Genomic DNA, 12,996 nt, shown 5'->3' with positions numbered 1-12,996 from the left:
TATAACCTTGAACGGTTGAAAACGACGTTAAACACCAAATAAAGAAAGACAGAATTTTGCTTATTTGCTCAAGATTGTGTTTTTGTTGAGTATTTGCTCAAGTTGCTGTCTGAAATTTAGACATAAAATCTGAAGCCTTCACCTTTCTGATCAGTACAAAAAATAAATGCTCACTTTCTTTAAGTTCAGATTTAGTAAGTTAAGTGTTTCTTTGACTGTCACACATTGTTGGTTTTGACTATTTTAACTTCAACATTACAAATACAAGTTTGTGGCAAGTAAATGGTTGAAAACGACGTTAAACATCAAATAAAGAAAGAAAGAAAGCAAGTAAATGTTGTTGACAGAACTGTAGCTTAACATTTAGAAGGTGGTTTTTTTTGTAAGTGACACAAGTGTTGGCGCGACTGATAACAATTAACAAGTCGCTCTATCCCATCTCCCCCCTTTCCCCGTCGCGATATAACCTTGAATGGTTGAAAACGACGTTAAACACCAAATAAAGAAAGAAAGAAAGACTGATAACAAAAATGCCTGTGCGGTTGATTAAGTAGTTCTCATACATGTACAAGTGCATGCACCAGAACAGAAGTTGTGTATTACAACTTTTACATGATAAAGTTCTGTGTTCATAGCCTTCACCGGGCTTCCTGGGTCCTACAGGACCCAGAGGCACATAAAAATGACCATAACTCCAGTGCTAATACGAATTTTTTAATGAAATTTGGTGTATTCCTCGGCCACCTGCATGGCTTCCTATGACCCAAATTTTAAGTCAATCGGTCAAATTAGAAAACAATCAGCAATGACGTCGTTTGATATACCCGATTCTGGTTTCCTGGGTCCCACAGGACCCATACGTTTCAAAGAGGGATGGAGGTGTTTATACCGATTCGGATGATGTGGGTAACACAGGACCCACACTTTTTAAGCGCAGCAGTGATAAAGGGATATTCCCATGACGTTGACCGCCCAAGCCTCCGGGTCCGGTACCGGAGACACGAAGACTGGGAGACGCCGAGAGAACCGGGTGGCGAACAGATCCAAGAGGGGTTTGTCCACCTGCGTCCAAAGACGCCGCAGTGCCTGGTGCGCGATAGTCCACTCCGAGTGCAGTACCTGCGATGAGCGACTGAGCGAATCTGCCAAGATGTTCAGGCACCCCGGAAGGTACTTCGCTGAGATCACTATCCCCTGATGGAACGCCCAAGTGAGAATCTCGCATGCTCTGTTGGACAGAACTAGCGAGCGCGTGCCCCCCTGCTTGTTCAGGTACGCGGCCACAGTGGTGTTGTCCATGTGGATCAACACCTGCTTGCCTCGCAGAGAGGCGACAAACTCCAGAAGCCCGAGGCACACTGCTTCCAATTCCAGAATGTTGATGTGCAATAACTTCTGAGCCTGGTCCCAAAGACCGGAAGCTGTGTTCCCCTCCAGATGAGCTCCCCAACCCTGAAGAGAAGCATCGGTAAAGAGATGCAACTCCGGAAGGGGCAGTGAAATCGGAACGCCCTGAGTCAGCCAGGCCGAATCCAACCACTGCCTCGTTGACTCCAGGAACCATCCCTGAAGGGGAAGAGACAAATTCCAACCTTGAGAGGCTGGATCCCAGGCAGAGTTCAGAAACGCCTGAAACGGGCGTTTGTGAACTCTGCCCAGCGGAATCAGGGTAGACATCGACTCCATCTGGCCCTGGAGTGAAGCCAATACCCTGACTGGCGCGTGGCGGAGGCTCGACAGGGACCTGACCAGATCCTGTAGCTTGTCTATCCTCCGCTGGGCGGGACAAACAGTCCAAGCTCGGGTGTCGAACACCATGCCCAGATACGTAAACTGCTGAGAGGGAACCAAGTCGGACTTCCCTTGGTTCACGGAGAAACATAAGTCTCTCGCAGTCTGCAAGACTATCCGGGTGTGCTGATCGCACAGGGACTCTAGCTGATTCAGGACCAACCAGTCGTCCAGATAAACTCTGAGACGAATCCCTTGCTGCCGCACTAAAGCGCAAAGCTGGCGCACTATCATGGTGAAGATCCAAGGTGCTAACGAGAGCCCGAACGGCAGCGCCCTGAACTGGAACACCCTGTCGTCCCACAGGAACCGCAGCCACTTTCGATCTGACCTGTGCATCAGAATATGGAAGTATGCGTCTGTCAGGTCGATGGAAGTGACCCAGTCCAACGGACGAAGGGCCTCCCTGACAGACGCTGGAGTCTCCATCTTGAACGGAACCTTCCGGAGAAAGCCGTTCAAGGGAGACAGATCCAACACCGGTCGCCAACCCCCTGACGCTTTCGGGACGACAAACAGTCTCCCGTAAAACCCCGGGGATCGACGATCGATGACCTCCTCTATCGCATGCTTCTGCAAAAGCAGCAGCACCTCCGCCTGAATGACGGCACATGCCTCCGGATCGGCGGGAAACCTGAAACTGGGTGTTGTTCTGGTTAAAGGAGCCTTGTCCTCTAACCAGAGCAACCGGAACCCCGATCGAACCACTCCCATAACCCAAGGGCTGCTCGCGAGAGACAACCAAGCTGGAACGGCCCTTGAGAGGCCGCCCGCTACCAAAGGGGTAGGGGCTAGAGGAGTGGTTGGATCGGGGAGCCTTCATTGGGGGTTAGGTTTACCACCTGACCCCTTCTTCCCGAAGGAAGGCTTCTTATTATAGGGACGAGAACGGCTGCCACCCCTATGCGACCGCGTCTTTTGCCCAGACCCACGAAAAGACGAAGACTGCGTGGAACCGCCTTTCTTCTGACCCTGCTTAAGGGCAAGCTCTGAAAGCTGACCCATCCTGTCCCCCACCGTCCGCAACCGCCTGAGCGGAAGCGTAGGCAGGAAACGGATTGCCGTTACCACCTACGACCGGAACTCCCGTAGGATGCGAACCGGAAGTCGATGGTAACGATTTGAAAGTGCCACGATCCCTCGAAAGAAATCCTGTGGCCGGAAATCCCTTTGCCGAAGCAGTAGAACCCATGGACGAGGGGCCGGGCGAATCGGCCCCAGCGACGCGGGTGGGATACACCAGTGTCCTCTTTCCAGACGTCGACAGTTTCCCAACGTACTGTATAAAAAAAATCACAGTAATTTCAGTTACGAGTTAGAAAACTCACTCTCTCTCTCTCTTTCTCTCTCTCTCTGGTGTGTGAGTGTGTGTGTGTGTGTGTGTGTGTGTGTGTGTGCAACATATCAAGTATCATTGCAATGAGAACTTATTTGGTATACAGTGTGAATATCAAAATGACCACATGATAATCTACGTTTTTGCACACATTCTTTGTCTCCAATTAGAAGGCCAGATATCGAATAAATAAACACTTCTGTGCCATCAACAAACAGTACACTTTGTATAAATGAAAACAGTAAAACTAACTTACTATGAGGCTGCTCCACATTGACCTGTACACATCCTGCCTGGTGGAACCCACGTGGTGCAGGATATGCACCATCCCCTTTGGCACGTCCGCGCTACAGACACAAAGGATGTAAAATATTAGTGAAATCAGAACTAACATTAGGGTGAAAATGGTGTTAACTCACTAGGACGTTGTATTCACCATGCATCACTGATCATCACTGTACATCTACAAAGTAGTCTATAAAACACAAGACAGTACGCGCAGCACGTTGATATTTTTTTTTTCGAGCTCAGCTAAATAACTGAAGCACGTGGGAATCTCATTATCACACCCAAATGAATAAATAGTTCCAAGTACACAAAGAGATCATGTTCTGACTTGTTGAAAGTACTTTATTACAGTGCCGTTCATTTTCTAGTACCAACGAAGTTTAGACAACAAAGGATTTAAAATGGCTTACCCAACATTTCTGAAAGCTTCCTCGAGGTTTGCCTTGCTTGCTGATGCCATTTTGTCAATGTGTCACGATGATCAGTACTCACGGAAACAAAAGAATTACATCGCCAAAGCAAATAACTATGTGCAACCTTCTTTAAAAAGTATGGGTCCTGTGGTACCCACATCATCCGAATCAGTATAAACAGTTTTATCCTTCTTTGAAAAATATGGGTCCTGTAGGACCCAGGATGCCATAATCGGGGTATCAAACACGAAGCCCGGTGAAGGTTAAAGAAAGGTACCTGTTATTTTCTTAATTTTTTTTTTTTAATGTTTTTGTTTGATTTTACTTTTGATTAGATTTTTATTTAAAATGTTGCCTGTTGTTTTGCATTTGTGACATTCTAGATGATTGGCATTCATGGCAAGGTGTCATAAAAAGAATACTTTATTATCAAGCACAGTGGACCTCCCCTCTTAAGACCTCAACAAATCTGAGAAAATCTGGTCTTAAAACGGAGGGAGTCGTAAAATGGGGGTACATTTACAGAGGTTATGAACAAAAAATCTGAGAAAACAGGGTCTTAAAGTGGGGGTCTTAAATTAGGGGGTCTTATAAGAGGGGATCCTCTGTACTGTACACTCAGTTACCAGAAATCAGGCAAAATTCAATGGGTCTTGTTCAGTTCCAGTGTCAGTTCTTCCCCCCCCCCCCCCCCCCCCCCCCCCCCGCGCGGGTTAGGGGGAGTCCCATATTGGTTGGGACGAGAAAGAATTTACCCGATGCTCCCCAGCATGTCGTAAGAGGCGACTAACGGATTCTGTTTACCCTTGTTAAGTGTTTCTTGTATAGAATATAGTCCATTTTTGTACATAAAGATTTTAGTCAAGCAGTATGTAAGAAATGTTAAGTCCTTTGTACTGGAAGCTTGCATTCTCCCAGTAGGGTAATATATTGTACTACGTTGCAAGCCCCTGGAGCAGATTTTTGATTAGTGCTTTTGTGAACAAGAAACAATTGACAAGTGGCTCTATCCCATCTCCCCCCTTCCCCCGTCGCGATATAACCTTCGTGGTTAAAAACGACGTAAAACACCAAATAAAGAAAGAAAGTGTCAGTTTTTAACTCTGCTGGAATGTAAATCATTCAGTGGGTCATAATCACTTTCATCGTTTCAGCCCAACTAGTTGGTTGGTTTAACCTTCGCCCAACATCGTGGGGCCGTGTGGCCCCTGATGGGTGTTTAATTGCAAATATTACTGGAACGATTCCAAATTTTTTAATGAGCTTTTAGAAATGCCTCAACCACCTAAACATCTGTTATGTCCTAATAGATCATTACATTTCATTGAAAACTAATTAAGAAAACACTAGCTAAAGAGAAACCAAAAGTCATATATTCACCACCTATTTTATTCATGTTTTTATTACTTAGTTAGTGGAAGAATCTTTTGTAATGTATGTTTGAAGGTGTATGCTTTTAATTAAGCGTTGTTGACTATGAATGTAGATGTAAATGCTTGTATAACTGTGTTTTAATTTTAAATGTGTCAAGCGCAAAGAGCATAATTGTAAAGTTATGATGTTGCGCTATATAAATGCTCATTTATTATTATTATTATTATTATATATATATATTGTGTTTAGAGTATGGGGCCGCATGGCCCCACGAAGTCTGCGGAGGAGTATGCATGCCGGTTTCCCTTCTTTGACTCTGAGAAGTGTGGGGCCGCATGGCCCCACGATTTCTGCGTAGGGGTATGCATGTTTTCCCTTCCCACGATGTCTTCCGCGTGTAGTCAATAACGAAGTCGGGCGAAGGTTAAATTGTAATGCATCTGTGGCCGATGGCCAGTTTAGTTCAAGGTCAAGCCTATCATCCTTGTGTGAATATAATGGAAGTTGGAACCCCCCTTTTAAGTCCTCAGGTCTTAAAAATGAGGGAGTCTTAAAATGGAGGTAAACTTACAGAGGTTATGAACAGAAAATCTGAGAAAAAACAGGGCCTTAATGAAAAGGGAATTGTCTTCAATTGGGGGGTCTTAAAAGGGGGGATCCACTGTATTAAAACTATTACTATGTCTACTGTTCTTTGTGTGTTGCACTTGCAGTACATGCCAAGTATCAGTTACGGAGTTAACATAGACATAATGACAATAGCAAACTTAACTGTTCGGCATGTTTGTTTGATTTTAATATAAATTTGTTTCCTGTTCTTCGTCATTTTCATCTTCTTTTTTTTCTTTTTTTTCCTCGTTGCATTTTTGGAACTGTTGTGTGTTTGATAGATCACTGCTATACATAACATTCAATCTACTTTTTGACATTTCCTCTTAAGCCTTTGTCTTTCATGCACACAATTTGCTCTACTTAATGATCAGAATGTCTAAAGTGGCTCTAGCTTTCTCTTCTCCGGAAAACAACGAGGACAACCTGACAATCCCGAAAGGTTAAGTCTGGCGAGACTCGCGGCTTAAAACTAGTTTAAAGCGAGTTTGTGTTGTTCACACAGGCAGCGATTTTGATTTGACTTGTCGCCGACTAAAATCGCTTGAAAGTTGGTCACAAGTTGGTTGCAAGTCTGCCATGCGAACAGCACTTTATGGGGGGAAAAACAGAAATCAGAAAGTTCTACTTTTCAAGACCGTCAAGTTTCATGCTTCACAACCCATTGTACTTTCACTTTGAAGTATCTTTCGTCATTCCATTAAAAATATACCAAGTCATTGTGAATAAGACATTAACTTCTGCAGTGATCTTGTCAGTGTCACTGAATCAAAGTACATTTTGTGCATGATGGATGTACTTGTGGCATGTGTCCATGTTGAAATGAAAAAATGTATGCTGCTTTGACTTAGACTGATTCAGAATTTATCATACTTGGGTCGTTACAGTAAACTGCATCTTAGTCTAGACTCTGTTGGTTTGGGCGTAGTTGTAACTGTAAGTTTGGATGAAGGTGGGTGTTCCAAAGTACAGTGGACCCCCCCCCCCCCTCCCCATTTTAAGACCTCCACAAATCTGAGTAAGCCAGGTCTTAAAAAGGGGGAAGTCTTAAAATGGGGGTAATTTTACAGAGGCTATGAACAGAAAATCTGAAGAAAATAAAGCAGGGTCTTAAAAGGGACCCTCCACTGTACTTTTTTTGAAAAGTTGCTCAACAGTGACTACTCTAGTGTGTGGTTTTAGCATAATTTGACTGATAATGATTGCCGGGGTAACTTGGTCCAGTTGCATAGCTTAAATGGTAACCACTTCTAATTTTTGTTTTGGCCCAAGTGTGTTTAATAATAAGACTGCAAACTTCTGCTCAAATACATAATTAGTTTTCAAGAGGATGGAACCGTTTGACTTCAGAGGACATAAGCACTTGTCTGTATTTTATGTCCATGACTTTGAAGAGAGTTGATAATCTGTTTCTGGTTTTACTCTGAATGCATTTTGAATTTGTATGATAGCCATGTTTTAATGAAAGCAAGGACTATGCACATTGCAATTGCAAATGATGCTTGATTTTGAATGTATGTTAATTTGTGTGTGAATGCGTTTGTGTGATGTAAGGGTAAAGACGACTGAATATATATATATGTTAATATGTTTTGAGAGCATAATTATGACATGACAAAATGTATTCTACTACAGTGTGACCCCTCTTTAAAATATCTTTAAAATCTGAGAATATCACTACAGTGGAACCCCCATTTTAAGACCTCAAAAAACCTGCGAAAATTAGGTCTTAAAATGGGGGTAATTTTACAGAGGATATGAACAGAAAGTCTGAGAAAACAAGGTCTTAAAAAGGAGGGAGTCTTAAATTGGGGGGTCTTAATAGGGGGGTTCCACTGTATCAGGTCTTAAAAAGGATCAGGGAGTCTTAAAATGGAGGTAAATTTGCAGTCTATGCTATTAACACAACATCTGAAAAATGAAGGTTTTAAATAGTGAGAAATCATTTCAAAAGCTTGTAATTTTATTGACATTTACATGAACAAATAGGGTCATCAAACAAAGGTTCATTCACAGTCATTTATTTGAAAAGACTTGGTGGCAAGCCAGAGTAGGAACTCTGAATTGTATTAAAAGGAATTTATAATGCTGCTTGGCATTTGATGTATGACTGTCATGTCTTGTAGAGTTACAATAGCTAAATCAGCTTTTGTGTCAGTATGGGTTAATTAACTGGACAAAAGAGCTCAGCACTGCCATAATTCCATGGATATTAAGTGTTTTGGGGGTCACTTCTAAGGGTAGTGTTTAAGTGTTTAATCTTCAACCCAGTTCATATTTTGAATTGCCCTGTACTGTTGTGTATGCGAATTGTCATGTTGACACAGAGTTACTTTGAAAACTTGAACGTGAATTTGATCAGCATCTTATGATTGCAATGATGCTGAATGAACCCAGCATTGTTTCTACATGTAATACAGTATGCTGTAGATTATATGTACAAAAAAACAAGAAGGCCTTCCCTCATTACATGTAGTAGGTCACTTGATGTACAGATGTTGACGTATGAAAATGTATAATCTACGATTACATTTTTCCACATAGCTGTATACGTTCAGTATGAAAATGTATAATCTAGGATTGCCTTTTTTTTTTGTTTTTTGTTGGTACACGACATCAACATCAAGGATTGACTTTGTTTCTAAAGAGCTGTGCATTAAGTATGAAAATGTAGAATCTACGATTGACTTTTTCAAGACGCCTGTACATTTCGTATAAAATTCATAATCTAAGAAGTGTCCGTCGACTGTAATAATCTCGTGTTCTTGCCTGCAACTGCTTGCCATATAATTTGGTAAGAGACAAATGATTATGGTGCATGAAAGTGACGCTGAAGTGTGTGAATGTATGCATGAATGTGGAAGAATTTGAATCTGAAAACAACTTTAAAAAAAAATTGATATCTATTTTGAATAAAAAGAGTACTTATGAAATACATGTGTGGTCTAAACTTGTGAGGGCGAAGGAGTTTATCTATCTCTCTCTCTCTCTCTCTCTCTCTCTCTCTCTCTCTCTCTCTCTCTCTCTCTCTCTCTCTCTCTCTCTCTCTCTCTCTCTCTCTTCATGTCTCTATCTGTGTGTCACTGTCTCCGTCTCTCTTTGGGCCTCTCTCTCTCTCTCTCTCTCTCTCTCTCTCTCTCTCTCTCTCTCTCTCTCTCTCTCTCTCTCTCTCTCTCTCTCTCTCTCTCTCTCACACACATACACTCTCACTCTCTCTTCAGGTCTCTGTGTCTGCCTCTCTCTGTCTGTCTGTCTCTCTCTCTCTCTCTCTCTCTCTCTCTCTCTCTCTCTCTCTCTCTCTCTCTCTCTCTCTCTCTCTCTCTCTCTCACACACACACACGCAGAGGCACATCGCACTCAAGACAGCAACACAGCAGTGTAATATTTCACAGACAGACATTATGTGCAGCGGTCACACCTAAGGTTTTTGCATGAGACCAAGGCGAAGGTCACTGGAGGGAGGAAAATGACCTCACAAGGATACAAGGAATGTATCTTATTTTATCTTGCTCTTTCCATAACTTCTGAATCAAAACAGCAGTCTGGTACAGTGGTAGACCTCATCACACATGAGAATAATCAAATCTTTAGCAGAATCAGAGTTTTGGTGATCTTAAAATTCACAATTAACTAGCAGTCCAAGATTCAGAGCCATACTTTCTTCAGCGCTTTGGACTGGTAGATAACTTTCAAACTTGTTCCTGAAAGCACACCCCTTCTCGTAAAAAAAAATTTAAAAAAAGTTCGGTTCGCCGTTCCAGACCTGGCCAGGCTTGTACATGGATCAGACTATCGCTCCTATCACATTCCAACAAACAAATTCAGCCCCTGACTTCTTGCTGTGGTGGTTTAGAATTGTGTGTGAATTAATTTCTTAAAAAGCCGCTGCATGGTGTCTTTTACGAAATTAATTCATCAAAAAATGTCCACTGTGCACAGAGAGAAACCAGGCTGTTCATTTGTGTTATGTGACCAAGTGGAGCGGTGGACTTATCCCATGTAGGCTAAACGTCTGGCAAGATCAGAGACGGTAAGCCGAAGTCTTTGAATCACGAGAAGCTTATTAACCTTCGCCCGACCGGGTTATCGACTACACACGGGAAGACATCGTGGGGCCGTGCGGACCCACGCTTCTCAAAGAAGGAAAAATATGCATACCCTTCCGTAGACCCATGCTTTCCAAAGAAGCAAAACACGTGTATCACCTTCCGTAGACGCCGTGGTTAAATTTCCGCGAGAAATAATTAAATTAAATTATTAATTTAATTATTACCGTGCGGACTAAAGCTTCTCAAAAAAAGAAAAACGTGAATACCCTTCTGTAGACGTCGTGGGGCCGTGTAAACCCACATTGTTATGTATTAACTTCACTCCACGCGACTTGCTTATAAACTCCAAAATTAAAACAGATCGTAGAAAATGATGTTTAGAGCCAATACCTGAAGGTTTGTGACTTCTCTCCCTAGTTTTTATGTAAGTTCCTTCAGTTTGAGAAACATGGGTCCGCACGGCCCCACGATGTCTTCTGTGTGTAGTCTAAATTTGACCTTTGCTTTTTTAATTACTTCTCGCTGAAATGTAATGATCTTTTAGGACATAAGAGCTTTTTACTTTTAGGTGTCTGAGGCATTCTTAAAAGCTCATTAAAAAATTCCAACTGGTGTAAGATATATTTGCAATTAAACACCCTTCTGGGTCCACACGGACCCACGACGACCGGCGAAGGTTTAAAGGCAGAGTAAGCCTCCCGTAAACCATCACAGATACGGTCAGGCTTTTACACACAGTACAAACACCCTTTCATTTAAACACTCACCAATTGAGAACATCCTAGGTGCCCTCCGTAAAGAGCGAACAATTTTCAAAGAATTTATTTTTGCGTGGTTTATCTTACCCCTGAGCCATCGTGAACCCGTGTGATCCAGTTTTCCCTTTTCACAATGCAGTCGTCATAGTTAGTCATTTGAATGCGACTCGACGTGAGCTTATCTACAATAGCACGTTTTTTTATGCACGAAACAACGGCTGTGGTTCACAAGAACTCTAGCGATGGCTTGTGACTGTTGAGAGGAACGGCGATTTGCACTGATAAACCGGCCGTCGTCTGCTACGACCCTTGCGTGACCCTGCTTCCGGGCTTTTCTTTTTTTAAACTTTCACAACTTCGAATTGTTCTGATCTTGTCTTGATGAAAAACGAATTCTTTTATGATTAAAGAATGTTTGTGTAACAAGCTGTCAATTTATTATTTAGATTTTAAAAGTTAGGTCTGGCGCAAAAACGAGGCGCCGTTGTTGTTAACGGAACAAGTCTACGAAAATAAATTCTTGGAAAATGTCTCACGCTCGACAGAAAGCAGCCAGGATGTTCCCGTTCGGTGAGCGTTCAAATGGAAGTATGCTTGTACTGTATTTAGACGCTCGGGGAGCTCTGTGATGGTTTACGGGAGGCTTACTGTGCCTTTAAGGAGTGTGCATTTCAGCCAGCTAAATTAAATGCTGCTATCCTAGGGCAGGAGGTTTACATTTTCAAGTCAGATTGTCAAAATCCCGAAGGAGAAGTGAGGTGCGTGGCGAACGGCGTGAGACGCAGACAACAAAACCAAACAAACGAAGAATGAAAAATAACAAACGAGAAAGAATAAACGTTAACAAGTCTTTATTTACAAAGTTCAGATAGAAAAGAAACCTAACCTAAGAAAGAAAAGCCTACCGAAGAGAAAAACTAACGAAAGCAAAGAAGACCAAAATAAGAAAATAGAAACTGTTTGTTTAAACCTAAGTATTGAACCACATTATACCCTGCTGCACATCTCTATCGTGCACGTAACACTGCCCTAGCCTGTACTCATTCATACCCCGTTCATTTCGAACACCGTCTAACACTCTTGTGACATAGATTTCCCTTCCTCCTCTTCTTCTTTTTCATCCCCAGTGCTGACGACTGCATTTTTTTTTTAAGAATCTTGCTTCTATCTGCAACTGCACCACATAATTGTTTTCACAATATGCAGAAGGATGCTCACCCTAACCATGCTTATGAAGCTGAAAGTTTCTGCAGTAGCTAAAAGGTTATGTTTCCCAAGTGGGACAAATGTTGCTTGGCGTTTTTGAATTCTGGCAAAGGAAACCGCCGGTAAACTTGAGTTGCAGTCGAGTAGCTAAAAAATAAATAGAGAGTTTCAAACCACAACAAATATCTGACCATCGATTTATAAAGTGACTGATCATAAATTGATGGCGTAAAAATGACCAGTCAAACAAAACGACAGCAACGACGAAGTTTAGAGGCGTTGCCTGACGATGTACAAATTCCCAAACGGATTTACACTAGCTTCTTGACGCCAAAATATATTAAGACCATCTCGAGATCGATGATGAGACAACGCCTCATTGAGCGCAGTACTTTTACTGTTGATTGTCTCATTACAGTGGGGGTTCCACTGTACTATTGTTTTTCCGTTTGCGTCAAAGCCACTAGGTCGGTACTCTTGAACGTTTAATTTCATCTTTGTCTAATTGTTCCAATAACTAAAACCTTATGCATTTGTTTGTATTAATTCGTCAAAAATGTAATGTTCAAGCGCCCGTCCCCACTTCAAACCGCCGACTCTGCGAATAACTTGGGAAAACCTAATGAGTTGACCAGAGTCTGATCTCCATGTGTGTGTGTGTGTGTGTGAAGCATTCACGCTGTACTAGGTAAGACAGGCTGCTATCGGAATCATAAAACTTTCTGCACCACTGACATGGAAAGGTGTCTCGGTTCTCCCAGCACCCTGACACTTGCTCACAGGGGACACGGGTCCCTGAAACTCGGTGCTTTGGGGAGGTTTACCGAGACTGCAGGAATTTTCTGTTTTCGGTGCGTTTGGGATTATTTTTTTAAGAAGAGGGAGGTGGGGGTGGGGGGGTGTGGCTGGGCGAAGAGGGGCTGTCTTTTCCTTGTTTTTACATTTAGTCAAGTTTTGACTAAATGTTTTAACATAGAGGGGGAATCGAGACGAAGGTCGTGGTGTATGTGTGTGTGTGTGTGTGTGTGTGTGTGTGTGTGTGTGCGTGTACGAAGAGAGGTACAGTAAAGCGTGCTATGAAGCACAGCGCAACCGCTACCGCGCCAAACAGGCTCGTCACTTTCACTGCCTTTTGCACTAGCGGCGGACTACGTTCAATTTCATTCTGTGAG

The 12,996-nt window shown here is 42.6% G+C and overlaps 2 protein-coding genes across 2 annotated transcripts; both read right to left on the bottom strand.

Moving 5' to 3' along the window:
• Nucleotides 1-927: 927 nt before the first annotated feature.
• LOC138954910 (uncharacterized) lies at nucleotides 928-2,505 on the bottom strand. The gene has a single exon (XM_070326662.1). The coding sequence runs from the start codon at nucleotides 2,503-2,505 to the stop codon at nucleotides 928-930; it is 1,578 nt and encodes a 525-aa protein (XP_070182763.1).
• Nucleotides 2,506-2,767: 262 nt separating this feature from the next.
• On the bottom strand, nucleotides 2,768-4,102 carry LOC138954909 (uncharacterized). The gene is made up of 3 exons (XM_070326661.1): nucleotides 3,826-4,102; nucleotides 3,384-3,474; nucleotides 2,768-3,070 (listed from the first exon to the last, which is right to left on the bottom strand). Exons 1-3 carry the CDS (start codon nucleotides 3,873-3,875, stop codon nucleotides 2,768-2,770), a joined length of 444 nt encoding a protein of 147 aa, XP_070182762.1. The 5' UTR covers nucleotides 3,876-4,102.
• Nucleotides 4,103-12,996: the final 8,894 nt, after the last annotated feature.

Source organism: Littorina saxatilis, unplaced genomic scaffold (genome assembly GCF_037325665.1).
Source record: "Littorina saxatilis isolate snail1 unplaced genomic scaffold, US_GU_Lsax_2.0 scaffold_1868, whole genome shotgun sequence".
NCBI lineage: Eukaryota > Metazoa > Mollusca > Gastropoda > Littorinimorpha > Littorinidae > Littorina > Littorina saxatilis.
Note: the sequence above shows the minus strand (reverse complement) of the source record. Positions and strands in the feature narration are given on the sequence as shown.